The sequence below is a fragment of the Crotalus tigris genome, unplaced genomic scaffold (assembly GCF_016545835.1).
Source record: "Crotalus tigris isolate CLP2741 ecotype Arizona unplaced genomic scaffold, ASM1654583v1 scf7180000024379.1109085, whole genome shotgun sequence".
Taxonomy (NCBI): Eukaryota; Metazoa; Chordata; class Lepidosauria; order Squamata; family Viperidae; genus Crotalus; species Crotalus tigris.
The window spans coordinates 73,308-95,143 of record NW_024100549.1 but is presented as its reverse complement, the minus strand read 5'-3'; the positions used below and the strand labels follow the sequence as shown (position 1 = coordinate 95,143).

General features: G+C 45.1%; 1 protein-coding gene across 2 annotated transcripts in view; it reads right to left on the bottom strand.

Moving 5' to 3' along the window:
• Positions 1–21,836, bottom strand: part of TCF3 (transcription factor 3) — a 70,599-nt gene that overhangs the window by 4,455 nt on the left and 44,308 nt on the right. Inside the window, exons 8-15 of one of the 2 annotated variants that reach the window (XM_039328462.1) lie at positions 20,442–20,500; positions 19,366–19,444; positions 17,294–17,367; positions 16,399–16,590; positions 14,053–14,182; positions 12,832–12,994; positions 3,643–3,869; positions 2,824–2,968 (exon numbers count right to left, since the gene is read on the bottom strand). In XM_039328462.1, coding sequence (XP_039184396.1) covers positions 2,826–2,968; positions 3,643–3,869; positions 12,832–12,994; positions 14,053–14,182; positions 16,399–16,590; positions 17,294–17,367; positions 19,366–19,444; positions 20,442–20,500 — 1,067 coding nt within the window. In that variant the 3' untranslated portion in view covers positions 2,824–2,825. The remainder of the gene's footprint in view (positions 1–2,823; positions 2,969–3,642; positions 3,870–12,831; positions 12,995–14,052; positions 14,183–16,398; positions 16,591–17,293; positions 17,368–19,365; positions 19,445–20,441; positions 20,501–21,836) is intronic. The other variant, XM_039328463.1, reaches the window with a different exon arrangement.

Sequence of the window (21,836 nt, the reverse complement as noted above, 5' to 3'; positions counted from 1 at the left end):
CCTGTTTGAAGACCCTTGTTCTACACAGATCACTTTATGAGAAACAGCAGAAACAGCTACAGGAAATCCTCGACTTACGATCACAACTGAATCCAAATTTTTTGTTGCTAAGTGAAACACGTGTTAAGTGAATTTTGTCCCGTTTTCCGACTTTTCTTGCCACAGTTGTTAAGTGAATCACTGCAGCTGTTAAGTTAGTAACACGGTTGTTAACTGAATCCGGCTTCCCCATTGACTTTGCTGGTTAGAAAGTCACAAAAGGGGATCACATGATTCCTGGGATACTGCAACCGCCATAAATGAGTCAGTTGCCAAGCATCCAAATTTTGATCACGTGACTGTGGGGATACTGCAACGGTTGTAAGTGTGAAAAAGGGTCCTAAGCAGTGGTGAGATTCAAATAATTTAACAACTGGTTCTCTGCAGGGGGGGGAAGGCGGGGGGGCACTGCCATGAGGCAGGTGGAGGGGGCAGTTGCCCCATGCTCCCCGCTTACCGTGCCGAAGGGCCCCCGCAGCCAGGCCTACCACACCTTGACCCCTGTTGTGCCTCACCTGTTGGGAATAACTTCTCCCACTTTCTCCTTCCTCCTCCTCCTTTGAACAACCCTTCACTCCCATTGCTGCCTTTTCAGTCCCAGATCTCGGTTTGTCCGGAGCCTGTGCAGAGGGTCTTTGGAAACAAAGCCCCGCAGGGATTGGGTGGGGTGGGAACTATTTCCTTTGCTTTTCGACTGACTCTGAAATAGGCTGGAAGGAGCAGCCCGAGGACTCCAATCTGGCTTTGCAGCAAGCAAGGGGCTTGGAGGCACGTGAATGCACGCCATCCTGGCATCTCAAAAAAACGGGGTTTTTTCCCCCGCTGCTGGATTTTCGCTGCCGTACTGTTTAAGTTTCTTTAAAGATTACTTGATGCAGAATGCGGATTCTTCCCGTTCTGCATCAAGTAAACTTTAAAGAAACTTAAAACAGTATGGCAGTGAAAATCCGGCAGTGGGAGGAAAAAAACCCCGGTCTCATGCACGGGGAATCTGCACCCCCCCACCTCCCCATGCCTCTACCTGTGCGCTCAGCCTGCTAAACCTCATTTCTAGCCAGGTGATCGATTTAGCGAAGGCACAGGTGGGGGAGGCGGGCGATGCAGATTCCCTGTGCATGAGAAGTTGGCAAAGGAGGAAGGCGAGTGGCAGCCCCAGGGGCAAGAAGTGCCACCGAAAACAGCAGGGTCTGTTTTTGTGCCTGCCTTGCCCGAGTCAGCCATACTCTCCATGGCACGCTGCAGCTGATCCGAGGCATAGAGAGCACAGCTGATGGGTGAGCGTGTAGCAGGCACGCGTAAGGAGGAAGGCGAGCGGGAGCCCTATTGGTAAGAAGGGCCGCTGAAAACAGCAAAATCTGTGTGTGTGCCTGCTACATGCTCACCCGTCAGCCGTGCTCTCCACACCTCGGATCAGCTGCAGCGCGCTATGGAGAGCATGGCTGACTCGGGCAAGGCAGGGGCACACACACAGACTCCACTGTTTTCGGCGGCCCTTCTTGCTGCTGGGGCTGCCGCTCGCCTTCTGCCTTTACCAACTTCTCGTGCACAGGGAATCTGCACCACCCGCCTCCCCCCCCCCGTGCCTTCGCTAAATCAATCATCCAGCTACAAATGAGTGTGCAGGCCAAGGCATGGGGGGAGGTGCAGATTCTTGCTAAGCACCAGGCCAGCTTTGGCGGCATCAATCTGCCTACTGCTGTGGCACGTGTGGCTCGGCTTCTTGCTGACTGGAAGAGGCCTTGAGGCACCCGGCTCCAAGCCCTCTGGGTCAAGGAATGCCCGGGCAAGCTGCTGCCGGCCTCCTCCTGGGTTACCATAGATCCTGGATTCAGGCTGCCACACAGCTGTGGCGTGTGCGTGGAGGCACCTCCTGTTGGGCGCTGATCACGCCAGTGCTACAGGACGCTTTGCTACAGGATGCCTGGAGGCTCACTGCGCCAATCGTGCTGCTGCTGCTTGCTGCAGGAGGCTGCGAGGCTTGGCACGTGAGTGGTGCGACGATCCTCGTGGTCTCCTGGAAGTGGCCCGACGATCCTCATGACGTGACGGGTGAGCACGTAGCAGGCGCACGCACAGACTCGTCAGTGCTTCTGTCCCTGGCCAGCCGCCTCAGATCAGCTGCAGTGCGCCGTGGAGAGCATGGCGGACATGGGGCAAGCGCGAGGCAGGTCCGCACACAGACTCTGCTTTTTTCAAGTGCCATCATTTTAACAACCGGTTCGCCAAACTAAAGATACATTAGGTATCGGTTCTGTCGAACTGGTGCGAACGGGCTGAATCCCACCACTGGGCCTAAGTCCGCTGTAACTTTGAACAGTCATTAAATGAACTGTAGTAAGTCGAGGACTACCTTTAATTTATTTATATTTATTTGACTTATTTATGTCCTGCCTTTTTGTTTTCCTGCACTCTGGAACGTCTTGCCTCCTGGGGTAGGGTCTACTTCCACCCTCCTGGCCTTCTGCAAGAGGTCGAAGACCTGGCTCTGCCAGTTCGCTTGGGGGGGGGGGGAGTATCACACTGGAGGTAGTTGAGGGGCCAATGGGAGATCACACTCCCCTGTGCATCCTGCCCCTTCCCTCCCCATCTTTAATTATAATGTTTATTTGTATTGTCATTAGTAATATTTTTTTCTCATGGTTTGTAATGGTTTTTAATGTGGTAGGCCACCCAAAGTCACCTGTAGCAAGACAGGTGGCAAGTAAATAAAGAAATAAACATTCACACATGAAGGAGCTGCATATCCCATTTTGTCCCTTGAAGAAAAGTCCCAGCAGAAAGTACCTTTACATATGTCCCACGGGGTTGTGCCCATCTCCTAATCCTGCATGAGATGCCGAAAGTGCCATCTGGGGATCACCCACCACGCCAGACACTTTCTCCTCTTCGCGACGTTTCAAGCAAGCTGCTTTAGGGTTGAGATTGCGTTCTGGGAGAAAGAGAAAAAAAAACAACACGCGCCATGGGAAGGAGGAGAAAACCTAGATGGGAGTAAATATCTTGCAATGAGCAGTCTTTCTGCTGTCTTCCCCAAGAAGCATAAGAGTGGAAAAACAGAGGATGAATATACATGCTGCACAAGTGAGAGAAAGTATCCTAGCGAGGGAAACAGCAAGGTCTGGGGGAACTGCGGTAAGGCTACCACTATCGGGTTTGTCTGCTATCAGCGCAGATGGTCACTAGATGGGAGCAAAGAGAAACCAGACAATTCTCACGCTTTGCTGCCACTTAGTGGTCAGCCAGTCTCTAAACAGGCATCAGGGCTCTGGATAGCGAGTTCGGATGGATATACTTAGACTCTGCATACTCCCATCTCTGAAAAGTCACGGGTTGTTTAGCCTTCATTCTAGACACAGAATGACCCTCGGTCTTTTGGGGATCATTTCCGCAGTGGTCCATGTGCAGCTGACAGAGCAATAAAGCAAAGCAAAACTTAAGAAGTCTTTGCAACCAAAACGTAGCACCCTGAGCAAAGGATGGAAGGGACAGGCATAGAAGACACTCATGCGAAGAAGGGCATGTAGGGGACATCCCGGAAAGAGACAGCCTCCCACCCATGCAAGAGAATGACCTCAGGGTGGGGGGGCACCCCTAGCGCCGTACCTCGTACTTGCTGTTCCAAGCCTAGAATGACTTGTACTGCTTGCTGAAGGATGATGAGTTTGGTCTGTGCTTTGTCTGTTTTTAAGTGCATCTGGCACATGCGTCCCAGCTCTTTAAAGGCCTCGTTAATGTCCCGTACGCGCACCCTCTCCCTTGCATTATTGGCCATCCGCCTCTCCCGGTCCCTCAGATCTTTGTCCTCCAGGGATAGCGCCTCATCCGTACTGCTGGGTTCACACAGCACCACAGGGGTTAGTCAGGGAGCAAAAAGTGACTCGGGAATCGGGGTGGGGAAGAGAGAGGGGGACGGTGCCAAGGTGTGGTGGAAAAATGTCCACAAGCCACTACAAGCCAAGATGGGCCAGGCCAATTGATCATAGCAGAACCCTTGAATTGCACCCTAGAGATAAGAAGCTGCCAAGGACTCTGGGGCAGGATTAAGATCCTCTGCCCTTTATTTCCTAGACGGTCTATTTAAAGAAACAGAAAACTGTTACGTGAAATTAATACTTCCTTCGTCAGATGAAACCAGTAGTGCTCAAAGCTCAAGTTAAGACTCTCCTTTGCAAGTCGAGAGAATCACGGTTTGCAAACAACAAAGCAATCGGTAATGCAAAAGTGGGAACTTTGTCCTTCCCTCTCCCCACCAAAGACTGGCTTAAAGATTTACGCCTTAAATAGTAGGAATCTGTATTGTCCTTGCATTTGTTTTTATTTCCTCTTAGGGAATTAAAAATCAGACTTGCAATGCCTTTCTCTCTGCTTTAGAAAGGAAGGGGGGGGGAGGGAAGCAAAATCCAAGTTAAGCATTAAAAATAATGGGCTTTAAAAAGGATGGGCAATCTATAGCCTGGAGCCCCATACCATTTTATGGCTTCCAGAGCACCCTCAGATTGTGCTTTGTAGCAGTACATCTACTTGCATAGTTAAGCACAAAGAGTATAGAATCTTGTAATTCTTCCCCTCACCAAACACGAAAAAAGTGGTCTGTGATGCCACTTCAACACCAGACATGAGTCCTCAAAAACAAAAAAGAAAAATAAATACCAAGAAACGGTGCACAAAAATTGCCCAGCCCATCCAAAATGTCCTCAGGAAATCGATCTCTCACATATGTAGTCCTTGATTTGTGATGGATCAAAGTTACAACCAATCTGAAAAAGGGGACTTATGACCTGAATACGTGAAGATCAGGCCCCCCTCCACGGTCACATAACCGAACTTGGGGTGCTCGGCAACATGGCCACGCTGATGGCCATTTGCAGTGTCCTGTGATCACATGACTACGTTTTATGATGGTTTTTGCCAAACAACAGCACTTACACTCAGTTTTTAGCAAAACCATTCCCACAGTGAATTATTGGTTTGCTTAACAACGGTGGTGCGTCCCTTAATGGCCATCACAAAAAGTTGTAAAATAGGACTGGTCACGTGACCGATGCATTTTTATAACTGTTACAACATATGTGTCAGGTGCAAGAAGTCAGGAGCCAGGACAGAGTTCAAAAGCACTACAAATTTATTCCACGCAACCTATAAATGATAATCTGTCAAGCGCCAGGGAATTCAGAAGAATCAGGTAGTTCAAATGTGTATAAAGCTTTACTGCATGCTTAAGCTCTCTGCAAAAATCTGACCTACTAATGGTCAAGGGAAATGAGCGGGAGATAAGAAAGCCATTCAAGGTGGGCTGGACTTAGATGCTTGTGGGGGGTGCAGTGATTCATGACTGGTGACGTGTTTAACCCCTCCCTCGGACTCAGTCAGGTCATCTACATAATCTGATCTAATGGTCAAGAAAAATTGGCACCAGGTAAGTCAATGGACTTCAAGGAGGGCTGGACTTTGGTGACTCCAGACTGAGGATGCGTTTGACCCCGACCTGGGGCTCAGCCTGGTCATCTCCTACATCATGACCATAATGGGCAGGGTCCATTACAATCCTACGTTGAGGATTATCTGTATTTCAGTTCTTACTCCTCTGCCACAAGTCCCAATGCAGGCAACAAAGATCAATTTGCTTCTGACAGAATGCCAATAGGGGCCACCCAATGAAACACAAAACCCAACATATAAAGAGCCTATCAGCAGAAAGGGATGAACAGATTTTACAGCAGGAGCCTCCAATCCCCGGGCTATAGCTTGTTTGAAACCAGACTGCGGGAGAGATGAGCAAGCACATGTGCGTGTGAAACTCCCCTCACACAAGTGGAACTTTGCGCAAGAGCACAAGCGCCCTCTATTCAAGCACCCGTCACTTGTGCTCCATTCGAGCAAGTGGAGGGCACGCGAGCCCACTGCTCGCAGAAACTGAGCTGTGCATGCGCAGGTGCGCCTGCCATTCACGATCCACCCCCCACTCCCCTGTTCTGGGCCGGGCCGCCAAGCTGGAAAGGATGGTTTTAGAGAATCTGATTTGTAGGGCTTTCAGAATGCATGCTAATGCATTCCACCTCATCTCTCTTACTTGATTTCTCCTTGCTGGTGGACATAACTAAAAAACAATATCCTCAAGAACAAGTCATTTCCTGGATTGTCAAATCCATACAATGTAGTAGTCATTTTCAACCAAGAACAAATTCTGCTTTGTATTTTGGTTCACTGACTCTTTTCTTGCTGTTCAACTTTTATTGAGCTGCTCTAACTGCTGGGAGGGACCAGAGAGAAACATCTGGTCCATGTTCTTTAAAATGGCTGTCATTAGTTCAGGATTCTCCAGCACTATTGCCTAGTGTGTGTTTGGACATGGCCTCGCTTACAAAATCTGAAGCCCATCATTATGAACTTAAACTTCATTTGTTGAGTGCCTTAAGTGATTCCTAGTTTCTTCAGTTAATGGGGAAAACATTGCGCTCACAGGGATCTGAAAGCAGGATGAGAAAAGAAGTGTCAGGTAGGAAAGACCAGGATCACAGGTGAAATTTTAATTTAAAGTCATTTATTGCTCATGCCTGTGCATGGGAATCTAACTAACGATTAGCACTATTCTGGTGCTAGCTAAGGCTTAACAAAATTCAAGAGGGGTTAGACTTAATCCATTTGTGGCTACTTCGAGACTCTAGGCCGAGTCCTCTTTTGACTCCATCCCCAGGTTCTGCCACTCCTTCTCTTACAGGAAGAGGGCCATTTGAAAATAGAAAATAAAAGTCACAACTTGCCACTGGCTTTGCAAAGTGGCTTCCTAACACTTGCCATGAATAGAGTCTATGCAGCAGAAATAAGCAAAGCAGTCATTAAATAAGTTGCATCCAATTTTACGACCGTTCACTCCTTAAATGAATTATGCAGTTGTTAAGCAAACCCGATCTCCCTTACTGACTTTGCTTGTCAGAAGCACCCTGGAAAGGTCGCAAATGGATGCTACAGCTGTTGTAAATACATACTGGTTGCCAAGTGCTTAAATTTTGATCATGTGTCCGTAGGGACACAGGGATGGTCGTAAGTGTGAGAACTGGTCACAAGTCACTTTTTTCAGCAGCGTCGTAACTTTGAACAGTTGTTAAAAGAATGACTGTAATTCGAGGACTACCTGTACCAGCTCTGGAAAGATCTACATCTAAAAAAGAATAGCTTGCTTATCTGAAATATTGGCCATCTTCCCCCAAGCCACCCACTCCGGCAAAATACTGTACCTTCCAGGTATAATCAAACTCAGCATAATCAAGACTGATCCCATCTAAAATAGTTATGAGCATTGGCAGCACCTTAAACTTCGGCGGATTGAACCTTGGAAATCCTTTTCCCTCCCATGTTGCCCCATCATGTCCTATCTTTATACAGGGACAGCCTTTTTCCCCAGAGCAAAAAAGAGAAAAAGAAAAAAAAATCCTTTAAGAGGTAGATATAATTGCCTTCTTTTGACAAGGCATAGTTGGATGTCCCCAATAGTGAAAATTGAGGACACGAGGCAACTATTTTGCACTGGAAAAGATTTCCTATTGAAATAGTATGTGAAGGCACAATTCTAGGACCTGTATAGTAAGCTTGGAATTAAGCAACCCTGTTCTTATCCAACTAGCAAAGCAAAGTAGGATGTTTTTATGTGTGCTTTTCATTTCCAGCCTACTAACTATAAATGGTAAACCAGAGTAATACCAATCCCGGTAACTGTTAATCTCTTGATTTTTAATATCCAGAACCATCCAAAACCAACTTCCCAATTACTTTCTCTTTTCAGTGATTCACTTACTGCTTGGGAAACTTCACTCTGAAAATGACCCTTTTGGGTAAGCTTCACAGTCAAATGTCAATCTGGATTCTCCTATGATCTTGTCTGGGAATTCAGCCTAAATCCAGAATGAATTTTAGATCCAATGGATTTAAAAATTGTAGCTAAAAATGTAGGGCTCATTTAAGTGCCATCTCCTTTTGGTATGCCTTCAAAATTCAGACAAGGTAATGGATCCACCCAGTTTACTCATCTGAGTTACAGAATTAAAGCCATTATCCCAGAATTAACACCTAATACACCGAACTACAAGTTATCCAAGCAAAATCTATCCACAACAAACTAAGCAACACTTGAAGTAACCAAGTTTGAAATTAACCAAGTTGACTGTTATTTTTCCAATAATAACCATGGTCTGGTTAATTTTTTTTGCTACACCTGCATGGGAGTTATCAATACGGCTTAAAAGCAAGTCTCACTGAATGCAGCAGGACATATTTCCAAGCCAAGTTCCCATTTTAAATTCATAATTATTTAAAGGATTGTCAAAGTCAATTTAAAACTAAACCTACACACCCACATCCAATAGGAACTGTAATAGCTAGCTATGATTTGAGGAAATATAAATTGAGGACTGCAGCAAACAAAATTAAAACTGTATCCGAACTCTTGGGGCTACATTTAACCCTTCGGATCTGTGGCTCTTGTCAAGAGGAATTCAGTCCTTTCATGTGCTATAATAACCTGTGCAAACTTACTCTTATCCCAAAGCAAATTTAAACTTTAGAAGAGTATTGAGAATAGCTATCAGCTATCAGTGCTGCCTGGTTAACACCGGCTAGATATTCCACAGTGTTTTGGCCTATATAAAATAAAGTAGCACCCTCTCAAAAGGATAGCAACTTAATAAATTCTTAAATAAATTTGTAATTGGTGAGATTGAAAGGGAGAAGAGAAAGTCCTGCAGAAAACCCATCCAAGGTACTATAAGAAGTAGACGCCTGTATGTAATGAGAGTCCCGTTCTAACTTTAATCTTCACTGCGTTTTTGCTGGAAAAACTGTTCTGGGCTGCCTTTTCTAGGATGACAGATGTCAACTCTCAGAAATATGAGGCTCATCTGATGGATCCTCTCCCTTGTTAAGATCTTTTATAAAAATGTCCAAGGGATCAAAAATTTCCCTAGAAGGGAATATTTGTATCTCAGGGTTGATCTGTGAGGTCTTTGGTGTTTTCTGAGCTCGGTTGTGTTTTTGCTGACATTTCATTACCCAACTAGGTAACATCATCAGCGCTAGGAAAGTGCTAGCACTGATGTTACCTAATTGGTTAATGGAATATCTGCAAGAAAACAGCCAAGTCAGAATGAACCAAGGGCTCCACAAAAAAATCCAATAGAAAAATGTCCCCCCCCCCCAGGGACATTAAATGTAGGAATGCCAACTGCTGGCCAGTCAAGGCAAAACTTTACTAATCTTCTATTTCAGGTAAAATGCTCTGTATTTTTTGGAAATCAAAAACCCAAAGCCTGAAGAACTGCAAATGAGAGGACCCTGCGCCAACTCTTCCTCTCACAGATCGTTCCTTTCCCGCTCCCTGCGCCAACCCACTTCCCCATTCCTGTTTTTTCTCTCTCTCTCTCTGAGCAAGCAGCAAGTACAAGGTAGAGGGTGGGAACCACCGAGAGGTCACGGCTGGGGACTGTCTGTAGGAAAGCAGGTAAAGGATGGGGGAGAAGGGGAGAAGAACAAGAAAACGTTGGACAAGGAAATCAAAGTTATACATGTTATGACAGGCAAAAAAGAGAAAAGAAAAGTGAAGGAGAGAAAAGCATAAATGAATTCCAGCATTGCAACATGACAGCGGAGTACAAAACAGGCTGTGGATCCTGATGGTAAATACAGCCGCTTCCTCTCTTGAGGAAAAGAAAAGAGTCAAATCTGCCAAGATAAACCCCACGGGATGGGTTTCCAAGAAAGGAAGGTTAGATGTTCACATGCACAGCCAAGCGTTTACAGCATTCCCAGCAGAAAATAAAATTAGCACAACTACACTTGGTGGGAGTCCATCTTTCCTCTAGGGCAATGGTTCTCACCTGTGGGTCGGGACCCCATTTGGGGTTGAACAACCATTTCACGGGGGTCGCCAAACAAGGCTGTCCGCCATTTTTTCCCCCTTTGGCCACGCCCCTGGCACCCAGTGATGTATAAGTGGTTGGGGGTCACCACAACATGGGGAACTGTATTATGGGGTCACGGCATTAGAAAGGTTGAGAACCACTGCTCTAGGGTAGCTGCAGAGACCCATTTTCAAATTTCTCTCCTTCCTTCCTCCGCGACATCCTGCATCCTAGAATCCTAACAGTGATCCCTGAATTCTACTTCTGCAGGGACGATTGATGACTTCTGAGGTTTAAGTTGGGATCTGTGACCACGGTGGGATTGGAAGACTTGGGTTATAGACAGAAAATGACCTTCAAAGTCAGGACCTGACACATTTCGATGTAAGTAAAAATCCCAGGTCCTCTGAGCATCTTTCAATGCTACAAGGTGCTGATCCCAGATCTTAACACTACCACAAGCTCGGACACAGATGTGTCTCCCAGGTGTATGTTCCCTATTCTCCCTGTATACCTCCTTTTCAAGGTATCACTCATGGTCCAAATTCAGTCATTCCTGGTGATGGGCAGAGAGAGGCACCCTGAAGAGCTACACCACAGACTACACAACATGTATCTTGAGATTATTCTAGGCAGAGGGATTTACAGTCATGTATTTTCCACAGGGAATTTTTATCACAGGATAACGAAATTCTCCCACCAAAACAAGATCTCGAGTGGGGAAGCAGAGATAGTAACTTTGAAGACATGGTACCATTTCTTTTCAGTGCTGAGGATTTCCCAAACCCTACGTCTACGCTTTACTGCAGGCACTCCTCGACCTACGACCACAGTTGAGCCCAACATCTATGTTGCTAAGTGAGACATTTGCTAAGTGAGCTTTGCCCCATTTTATGACTTTTCTCGGCACAGTAGTTAAGGGAACCGGGCTTCCCCAATGACTTTGCTTGTCAGAAGGTCACAAAAGGTGATCCCAGGACCCGAGGACAGGATAACCGTCATAAATACAGGCCCATTGCCAAAGGTCTGAATTCTGATCACGTGACCCTGGGGGATGCTACAAGTGTTGTCAATGTAAAAAATGGTCATAAGGCACTTTGTTCAGTGCCGTCGTAATGGTTGCTAAACAAATGTTTGTTAAGCCGAGCACTATCTGTACTTAAGAGGTGTGTACGAAAATGTTCTAGGAGGCCAGGGCTGGAAAGAAGGATATGGTATTATATGGTTTTGCTGTGAACGCATCCTCGGTTTGCACGAGAAACTTGATCTTTGCAGACGCTGCCCTTTCCCCATATTTAGCAACAAAGCGCTGAGGTCCAGGGTGGGCCGCCCTCTCCAGCGCTAAGTAGCAGAGAAGGGAAGAACGGAGAGAAAAGCAAAGAGTTCCCGCACAGGCACGAGGCTGGCTGGCATGCAGAAAGTGCAGCTCCTTTCTTATTCCAAATGCAACACAGGAATTACAGGGGATGCAAAAAACAAAACAAAAAACCAAACCAAAATGGAACAGAGAAGTAAAACACAAAACCAAACTTAAGGCATCGTCATTAAAAAAAAAAAAAAAAAAAGGGATGCAGGAAAACGTCAGCAGGATGGAGAGCGTCGGGCAGGCCTGCCCACCACGGTGGGCCGGGGGCAAGGTTGAAAGGATCAGACAGACAGCCCCATGCCGTTCCGAAACGTCACCACATCGGAAGCCTCCACTGACCTCTAACTTGTTGTTCCAGATTCAGAATAACCGACACAGCCTGATGTAGGATTAGCAGTTTGGTCTGTGGTTTTTCGCTGTTAAGGTGTAGCTGGCACATGCGCCCAAGCTCTTTAAAGGCCTCGTTGATGTCGCGGACACGCAGGCGCTCCCGAGCGTTATTGGCCACCCGCCTCTCTTTCTCTCGCTCAGCTTTTTGCTCTGGGGGAAGAAGGTCGTCCTCCTCATCCTCATCTTGACTGATAATTTGAAATAAGAATGAAACAAGGAGAAGGGGGGACATTTTTCGTGTGTGCACACCTCGGCACCGGAATATGTTCACAAAAAAAAAAGGAAAACTGTAATACATATAATACACGCATGTGCGCACCCCTACATGCACACACGACAAAAAACAAGCATCACAATGGTGTTTTTTTTTTCTTTTAAGATAATTGAAAAGGAAAGGTAGAAATTAATCTATTTTGCCATCTTTGGTCAATATTTACTACATGCATGCCTGACAGGGCCCCCCCAATGTTGTGAATGAAGCTGTATTCCCTAAATAAAATTTGGGTTGACATTTTACATTTGTGTGGGATAAAAGAGAGGCTCAAGGAAGTAAGCCATGCCTTTCTCCTCTCCTCAGGACCTTTGCAGGGAAATGGCGGGGGGAGGGGGGGGGACAAAGGATCAGGGGAGATAAATAGAACCAAAAACTATTAAGTCACGTTGTCTCAGTAGGGTGGTTCTGCTTCTCCACAATTTCTCAGGGAAAAGGAGCAAAATTTGAAAAGATGCACACATCGAATAAAACTAAAATCAATTTGAAAAAACAAACAAACAAACAAACAAACCACCACCAATATCTTTTATCTTCTTTTGATTAGCCAGCCAAAGGAATTGCCTGAGCTGGAAAATCTCTCCTTCTCTATGAGGGAGATGGAGGGCTTCTAAATTTGATAAATAAAATGAATAAAAAATTAGATGGAGGTTCTTCCTGATCCATTTCTCCAACAAGACAACCTGCCCCAGTTTCGCAAGAGGTTGGCCCTTTAATATTGGTGGGAGGTTCCTAGAGGTTTGAAAACTGTGGGGGGATTCTCCCCAAGACTGAAAGGTATTTAGAGAAGGCTGTTTCGCCTTAGGCTTTCCTTATAGGGTCAGGATTTTGTCCTGCCCGGTTAGCCTCCAAAGGGAACAGAGAAAGGTTGAGACCTGTTCAGTGAGCACCTTGTTCTGTTTCGAGATGGCTTCAGTTCCTTTTTCTCCTCTTCTGAATTGTCAGCCACGGATGTGTTTTCGTCATCCTCCTTGTCCTCCCGCTTGATCTCGCTGGTGCCAGAGGAGACGCTGGCCCTTCCCAGGCCCCCAGTTAAGCCTGCAATGGAACCGAACCAAATATAAGGTTGACCCAAGGATAAAATGAGAAATGTAGGAAAATCACCCTTTCTTCTAACCTACAACCTGATATAAGTTGAAATCTTCAACATCGTTGTAGTTAAGGCATCAGACTGGAAAACAGAAAGCTGTGAGGTTTAGTCCTGCCTTAGGCATGAAAGCCGGCTAGGTGACTTTGGGCCAACTGTGAGTTCTAGTCCCGCCTTAGGCATGAAAGCCGGCTGGAGTAATTTTGGGCCAATCACCAGAAGACTGTAAGGTTTAGTCCCGCCTTAGGCACGAAAGCCGGCTGGGTGACTTTGGGCCAATCACCAGGAGACTGTGAGTTCTAGTCCCGCCTTAGGCACAAAAGCCGGCTGGAGTAATTTTGGGCTAATCACCAGAAGACTGTAAGGTTTAGTCCCGTCTTAGGCACGAAAGCTGGCTGGCTGACTTTGGGCCAATCCCAGGAGACTGCGAGTTCTAGTCCTGCCTTAAGAATGGAAGCCCGCTGGGACTTTGGACTCTCTCTCAGCCCAAGTGATCTCACATGGTTGTTATTGTGAGGAAAATAGGAGGAAGAAATATTACGTATGTTCACTGCCTTGACTTATTTATAAAAATAATAAAGGCAGGATTAAAAAAAACTAAAAATAAAACATCTAAAATAATAATTAATGAAATAATTTTTGATTCTGAGTTGCAGATTCATATGAAGAGAGAGATCCCAAAGAATGGTTTGTTTTTTTTTTCCAAAAGGGCAACTGGACTTCCTTTGTTTTTTCTTGAAGACATTTTGCTTCTAGTTCAAGAGACTTCTTCAGTTCTGACAGTCAGAATGACCTGGATGACTGAGAATCCCCATAGACATGAAGGAGGAGGATACATTTCACAGAGAAGAATCACCTGCTTTGGTTCCTTTCCTTCAGTTATAAAGGGAATGTGTCAACTGTAATTTTGCAAGAGGTCATTAGCTCACTTGTCCAGCACCCTACCTTGCACCAGCCGAGAGACTGGGGTTTTGAGATTCAGCATTCGAATTGTGCAACTCAGCCTTACCGCTAAAGGCATCTGAAGACTGTCCTCTACTGAGGTCAGGAAGCGAGCTGGTCTGGGCAGGGAGAGCAACATGGTTGTGGAGAAGACCAGGATTGCTAGAGAGGCTGTCTTCAGGGTGACCTCCCCCCACCTGCCAAAAAGAACAGCAACAAGGTCCAGAAAGGCCACTATGCCGGTGATGCTGACTGGGGAATTCTGGGAGTTGAAGTCCACATATTTTAAAGTCCCCAACGTTGAGAAACACTGCCTTAGGCAATGCTAGTGAGCAAGTGTAGAAATTTGAAAGGGCCGTATCAGCCCCTCTTTTAAAGCCTTGGTTTTCATTAGTTAACCACAGCGAATGCCTCAGGGGCAAATGGTGATCAAGTTTAATAATAGGCCAGGATTGTTTTAAGTACTGGTTGTTGATCAAACAATACAATTCAGATTTGAACATAAGGCTAAGCCATTATTCCAGTATGCCTATAGGAAGGGAGTCTGAGGATTTTACTCTGCTAGTTATTGCAGATAACATTTGTGGCAATGGGTCATCTCGTTTCAAGTCCAAAGATATTTCCATGGTCACGTGGCCGGCATGATGTCATGAAGCACTGTTACCTTCCCACTGAAGCGGTACCTATTTATCTACTCACATTTGCATGCTTTCAAACTACTAGGCTGGCAGGAGCTGGGGCAAAGAAGGGAGCTCACCCCGTCGTGTGGTACTCGGGGCTCGCGCACAGGCTGCTGGCTTTCCAGCTGACAAGCCCAGCATCTTAACTGCTGACCCACTGTGCCGCCCAATAAGCCTATATTAGGACTTAATCTGATGTGTGAACCAGGTTTATAGGTAGGAATTTTAGATGTGCAGCCTTTCCATAGAATCATAAAGAGGCATACTGACTACCAAAATGCTATCAAGTGTTTGCGGAGCATAGTTAGAAAAGGACAGGATGACTGCCACAGCGATGCTACTGAAGCTCCATCTGATTTTGAGTGAGTCATTGAAGCATGTAAGAACAGGCAGAGGTTGGTTCACAGAAAAATAAAAAGAAATCAAGTTGTACAATATTGTGGGGCTCTTGGTGCTGCCTGAGCTTGGTCGTCTTCTTGCAGATTTGGTTTTCGCTACCAAATTAGTAACAACATCAGTGCAAAGCTGATGATTTGACTGATGAGATTGAAAAAACAACAACAACATTTCACCCAGGCTCTATACTAAGACAGTTTCCTACAAACAAGCCCTGAATAACCACCCTGACATTTTGTAGGATGCAACCCAAATTTGGAAGAAGGAAAAATGCCACACAGCTATGAAACTCTAAAGCTGTAAGAGAAAAGTTGGATAGAATTATGTTAGGGGCCATTGGAAACTGCATTTTGAACTCAAGATACCCTGACTTCTGCCCCTCAGCCATGACCTTATATCATAGACTATTCTCCTTTCTGCCTCTTGACTGGTACAACAGAGTCACACCCCACAATGAAAGGGTCTACGTTTGGTAGGACTTTTGAATATGAAGAATGTTACATAGCCTGCAAGAAGCATTTTTAACATGGACGGTCCATAGTTCAGTGGAGGACACAAGAGACTAACCCCAATCTCCAGCATTTACAAGGAAAAGGTGGTAAGAAAACTTTTGGTTGCTAGTTATACTAAGCTATATCAGTCATGAAGAACTTCTACTCTCCTAATGCTTTGGACCAACCAAGTCCCACCAACTATATGTCTGAAGTCAATGGATTCTAGGAACTGTGGACCAAAATGTCTGGATCAGGTGGATTAATACCGTGTTTCCCCGAAAATAAGACCCAATCTTATTTTATTTTTATTTTTGCCTCCAAAAGAGGCACCAAGGTCTTATTTTCGGGGGGTGTCTTTTCCACTCACCTCTGGCAATGACAGCCCCACACAGCCGGCCCACTTCTTTTGTGGTGTCCCCTGGCCTGCATTTCACAGTCAGAGGCCTTTCCGGAAGGCCTCTGCAGCCTAGAACCAAGCTATGGAATCCATAGCTTGGTTCTGAGCTGTACAGGCCTTCCGGAAAGGCCTCTGACTGCAAAATGCAGGCTGGGGGATGCCACAGAAGAAGTGGGCTGGCAAGGAGACCGCAGGCTGCAACAGTAAGTGGTTGATTTTTAGGTGTGTACCTTGCCCCCAAATTAGGGCTTATTTTTGGATAGGGCTTATATTAGGCCTACCACGAAAAATCAAGCTAGGGCTTATTTTGGGGGTAGGCCTTACTTTCGGGGAAACACAGTAAGTCAAGTTATGCAAATAGACCTTTAAAGAGGTTCTTGAAAGGAGAAGCCATAAACCTTTGAACAGTACAGCATGTCTGAACCCACCCGCAATTCCTATCTTACCAAGTTCGTATGCCGACTAGCGATTGGCAAGACAGAGGCCGGGGAAAAAGACTGGCTAAGGCTGCCCACAGAAGTGCTGTGCGCAGAAGCGGATGCCAACAAGTCGTGGATGTCCCTGTGGTTGGTCTGGCCCACTGCATGGCTCCTCAGCACATGGATGGCTTCGTCCAAGTGGTCTTCCATTTTGTTTTGCTTGAAGGAGGGAAGAGAGGGAAAGAGTGTGAAACAGAGCCCCACCACAACCACTGTGTGGAGCTGGTGGGGTGCCTGCCAACAGCTGAGATTCAGGCACCAAATGAAGCAACAAGTTAAAAACAAAAAGCAAACACAGACAACATTTGAAGATTGGACACAAGGCTTTCTTTCTTTACAGCATCTATCAGGTGCATCCTTACTAGATGATTTTTCAGGGAGAAGAACCAAGGCTAAAAAGAAAGCTGTTTTGGGGATATTATCAAGCAACACAGAAGAGGCTGGTGGACGATCAAACCTATGCTATTACTAAGGTTGCTGGGTCCACTGCTATCTGCAAGGAATTTATAGGTAGTTCTTGACTTATGGCCACAAGTGGGAGTGGAAAATTCATTATTAAGCAACAACGTTATTAAATGGCTAAATGTTCATGACTTGTGATCTTTCCTGCCAGCTTCTCCATTGACGTGCCAGCTGGGAAGATTGCAAATGGCGATCACGTGACCCTGAGATGTTCTAACCATTGTAAAGATGAGCTGGTTGCCAAGCACTCAAAGTCCGATGATATGACCGCGGGTATGCTGCTTTTTCCAGTGCTGTCATAACTTTCAATGGTTGCTAAATGACTGGTTGTAAATCAAGGGCTACCTGTAATTATTTACTGCAAAAACCAATGGCAAATATGCGGTGGAGGGATACTTACCAAAGTATGGAGGGTGCCTTCGTAGCTTGGGGATAAGGCACCCTGTCCACTTGTTCGGGGCCACTGCGAAGAACCTGAGTGGTGGACAGACAGAGGACATTTTGCTATCAGCAAATACATTTGATAGATAGCATGGACACCCTTTCTCTTCACAACTGCCAGGAAATACTTTCGGAATGATAGAAGTAGCTCAGGGTTGAACTGTGGACTTTTTGTTGCTCTCGGAGCTGGGCTGTTTTTGCAGACATTTCATTACCCAACTAAGCAACATCATCAGTGCATTGCAAGCAAACAAACAACCAAACTCTGAGAGCATTAAGTACCCCAGACTTCCAGGACACATCAAAAGCCAGATAGAACTTCGGGAGTTCCATCAGGATTAACCACTCCTTACATCCAGTTTTATTAAAACTTGGGGACTTTAAAATGTGTGGACTTCAACTCTCAGAATTCCTCAACCAGCATGCTGACTGGCTAATTCTGGAAGTTGAAGTCCACGCATCTTAAAGTTGCTGAGCTTGAGAACCAGCATTGTAGACTTTTTCTTGCATTAGAAATATGCTCGCTCCTCTGTCACAGAAATGCCGTAAGGAAGCACGACCACATCTTAGAAATCCATTTCATGTTTTAATGATGGCTGTTTCTATCTATCTACTGACCTGCTTTTTTTGTATGGCAGTCTTCTTTTAATCTAGCTTTTAAAAATCCAGGACAAAATGAATTGGGCAGGAAGAAGGTAAACATGGAGCCTCGTACAGGTCCGTTTTTACAAGCCACAGTGTTTAGAGAAGATGATTGTTTTTGAAACCCGGACTTGCCATGAGTTTACATGCAGTTCTTCCATGTGACAGCAGATGGAGCCAACAACCCACAAATTTCAGATTTGTTGCTTTACACATATGCCCTGGAGCTATAACTGTGCAGCTAAGCTTTAATAAATCTCAGACTAAGGCTGTCTTAATCTCAGGTGAACAGGACATTTTGTGGTCAAAGGGCTGCCATTAGCTAGTAGTCTTAAAAGAAAATCCAGTTGTGTTTCATTCTTCTCTTGTAGTCATTACACATCCCCTAGGGAAGTAGGCAAACTGGCAGCATAGAAATGTTTCCACACCACACTTTTCAGTCCAGTACAAAACCAAGATAACAGAGCTCTGTGACGTCACGCTGGCCACCTAACCGTGGAAATGTCTTTGGACATCACTGGCTCAATGGCTTTTAAACAGAGATGAGCACCATACCCCCCCCCCCTAGAGTTGGCAACGACGAGTGGAGTAAAATCTGCAGGGACCCCTTTACCTTTACTTTACAAAACCAAGAATTTTAAATCATTTTCAGCAAAACTTTCTATTAGCATTAGTTAAACCTACAAGAACTTATATGTATTATTCCTCTATCTCAGGGGTCTTCAAACTTGGCCCTGTATGACTTGTGGACTTCAACTCCCAGAATTCCTCAGTCAGGTACACAAGTCATAAAAGGGCCAAGTTTGAAGACCCCTGCCCTATTTCATCAGAGTTCTATTCATGTGCAAAGGAATTAAAGGACATTTTCACCATGTTTTAAAAAAGAGGAAAGAAAGAACTTCACTGGCCACCAACTTGGCTGCTTATAGAAGTTTGAGTGAGTCTCTTACACTAGTATTTTTCAAACTTGGCAACCTGAAGATGTGTGGCCTTCAAATACCAGAATTCCCCAGCCAGTCATGCTGGCTGGGGAATTCTGGGAGTTGAAGTCCTTACCTCTTCAACTGGCCAAGTTTGAAAAACACCAATGTAGACCTTGCTCAGTAATAGCCTTGTAAGGGGTGAGAAATTGAATATTTTCTGATTTTGCTGCATCCAGACATTTGATACAGACGAGATCCTAAACTGTTTGTACAGATAGCCTGTATTCTGCATGTTACCCCAAACTGGATTATGGAGCTAACACTGGACCAGTTCAGAATAAGAAGGGTCATTTACCTTGAAAAACTCATTGATGAAATGCCAATAATTTCACCTCCTCCTTTGAGATTTCCACCCACTGTTGCATGTTTCTAGATTTATACTAGAAGGCAAAATTTCACAGCTTACCTGTTATTCCCTGAGGGGAGCCCACCGGAGTGGATGGGTTCGAAGAGAAATTATTGCTAGAATGATCTGGAGAGTAGATCTGGGGAGGAAGGGGAAAAAAAGAATTTGGGAGCAGGAATGGAGGGAAAAAATATAATGCTTAAATACGCCTGAAAAACCAAGTCCTCTTTTTTGCTTGACGTTGGCCACGACTGGGACCAGAATTTCCGCTGTTAAGCAAGGCGGTTGTTAAGTGAGTCCTGCTCAATTTTGTCATGGTTGTTAAACAAATCACTGCAGTAGTTAAGCGAATCACATGGCCGTTAAGCAAATCCAGCTTCCCCCACTGACTTTGCTTGTCGGAAGTCAGCTGGGAAGGTTGCAAAAGTCGATCGCCATAACTCTTGGATGCTGCAACCTTTGTAAATACAGGGTGGTTGCCAAGTGCCCAAATTGCGATCTTGCGACTATGGAGATGCTGAAACACTTGTTCAGTGTGAGGACAAGTCATAATTCACTTGTTTCAATGCCATTGTAACTTTGAATGTTCAACTAAAGCAGGGGTGGGCAACCTTGGCTCTTTTATGACTCGTGGACTTCAACTCCCAGAATTCCTGAGCCAGCCACGCTGAGGGGAAAGGGAGAGACTTCCAAGCTGAGCCATGCTGGCTCAGGAATTCTGGGAGTTGAAGTCCATGAATCATAAAAGGGCCAAGTTTGAAGACCCCTGGTTTAAATATTTTTTCCTCATGATCACATGATCAAAATTCAGGCATTTGGGCAGGGGTAGGAAACCATGGCTCTTTTATGACTCATGGACTTCAACTCCCAGAATTCCTGAGCCAGCCATGCTGAGGGGAAAGGGAGAGGTTTCCAAGCTGAGCCATGCTGGCTCAGGAATTCTGGGAGTTGAAGTCCACGAGTCATAAAAGAGCCAAGGTTGCCTACCCCTGAACTAAAGAAATGGTTGTAAGCTGTAATAAACAAACAATTCTTATAGCTGTAGTTCCAACAGATGTACGTTGTGCTAGTTTTGGAAGTCTTCTCTGCAGATAAAATCAAAGGTTCTTAGAATGAGAAGTCATAATGAGACTTACTGAAGCTAATGCTTTTCCAAGTGCATCCCCTGAACTGCCAGCGGAGGTTCCTCGATTACCTGAAGGAAGAGAAGATAAAATCAGGAAGGACAAATAAACAAATGGAATATCAAGCCCAGACATTTTAGGACTATGAATGAACCAACAACAAGAAATTCTAAGTTTGGAACATCCCCACTGGAAAGTCTCTGTAAAAACTACATGAATACACTTGTTTTGTTGGTATTAGAAACATACTAAGTATTCTGCATGCAGTATCCCCCTTGATCACCCATTCTTTATTGGAGATATGCCGACATACATGGCACGGTCACTGCTGATGAGTGCTACTTATCATCCAACTTACAGGAAAACTTACCAAAGAAATTATTTTTAATTTATCAAGGATAGAACCAACCTAGAAGTAGGGAGAAATTTCCTGTCAGTGAGAATAATTAATCAGTGGAACAGCTTGCCTCCAGAGGTTGTGGGTGCTCCATCACTGGAGGCTCTTAAGAAGAGATTGGACCACCATTTGTCTGAAATGGTATAGGGTTTTCTGCTTGAGCAAGGGTTGGACTAGAAGACCTCCAAGGTCCCTTCCAACTCTGTTATTCTGTTGCTATTAAAGTAGGATATAAAAATGCATTTTGCCTTAATTGCTGCTCCTGCTGGGAATTTTAACTTTAAAAAACCCCCCACTGTATTCCAATTGTATATAGGCTGGGTGTTACGTAGCTTTGATTGTCACCTCCCAAACATTATGACTTTAGGAAATAAAGCTAAAAGCCAAAACGTGTTCCAAGTTCCCATTTTTTATATAAGAATGAATGCTCGAATGTCTCATATTATCAAACGCTTGGGACAAAGTGTTAAAACATGAAAATATTTTGTCCAGACTAAAGAATTCACATTTTATTTATTTATTTCAAAGAGTTATATGCACTCAATCCAATCAGGTTCAAAGTGGCTAATAACAGGGAAAAAACACATTAAAATAGAACCCATTATAAATCAAACAGAGCAAAGCAATGGTACTCCGAGGAATAACTACAACATTAAATCCATAGAATGTCCATCCCACATCTGTCTCTGGGGATGGGATGAATGCAAATGCTTAGGAAAACATGAGAGAAATGGTTTTTTTCCCTCCCTGTTCCTCGGCTAAAATGCTTCCTTCCTCTACAGAGACGGGATCTGAGGCTCTAACTGGCCCCTTTCCACTCAGATTTTGTGATGAGGGGGCAGGAAGTGTCCATGAGGGGGGCTGATGTTATTTGGTGACTTAGCACCCAGGGCCGAATCACTTTTTCAGGGAAACTGATAAGCTACAAACCTCCCATTGACTTTCCACCACCAACCGCTTTCCCCAAATCTATAGAAGAAGGGGTTGGAGACTGTTTCAAAGGGATTGCA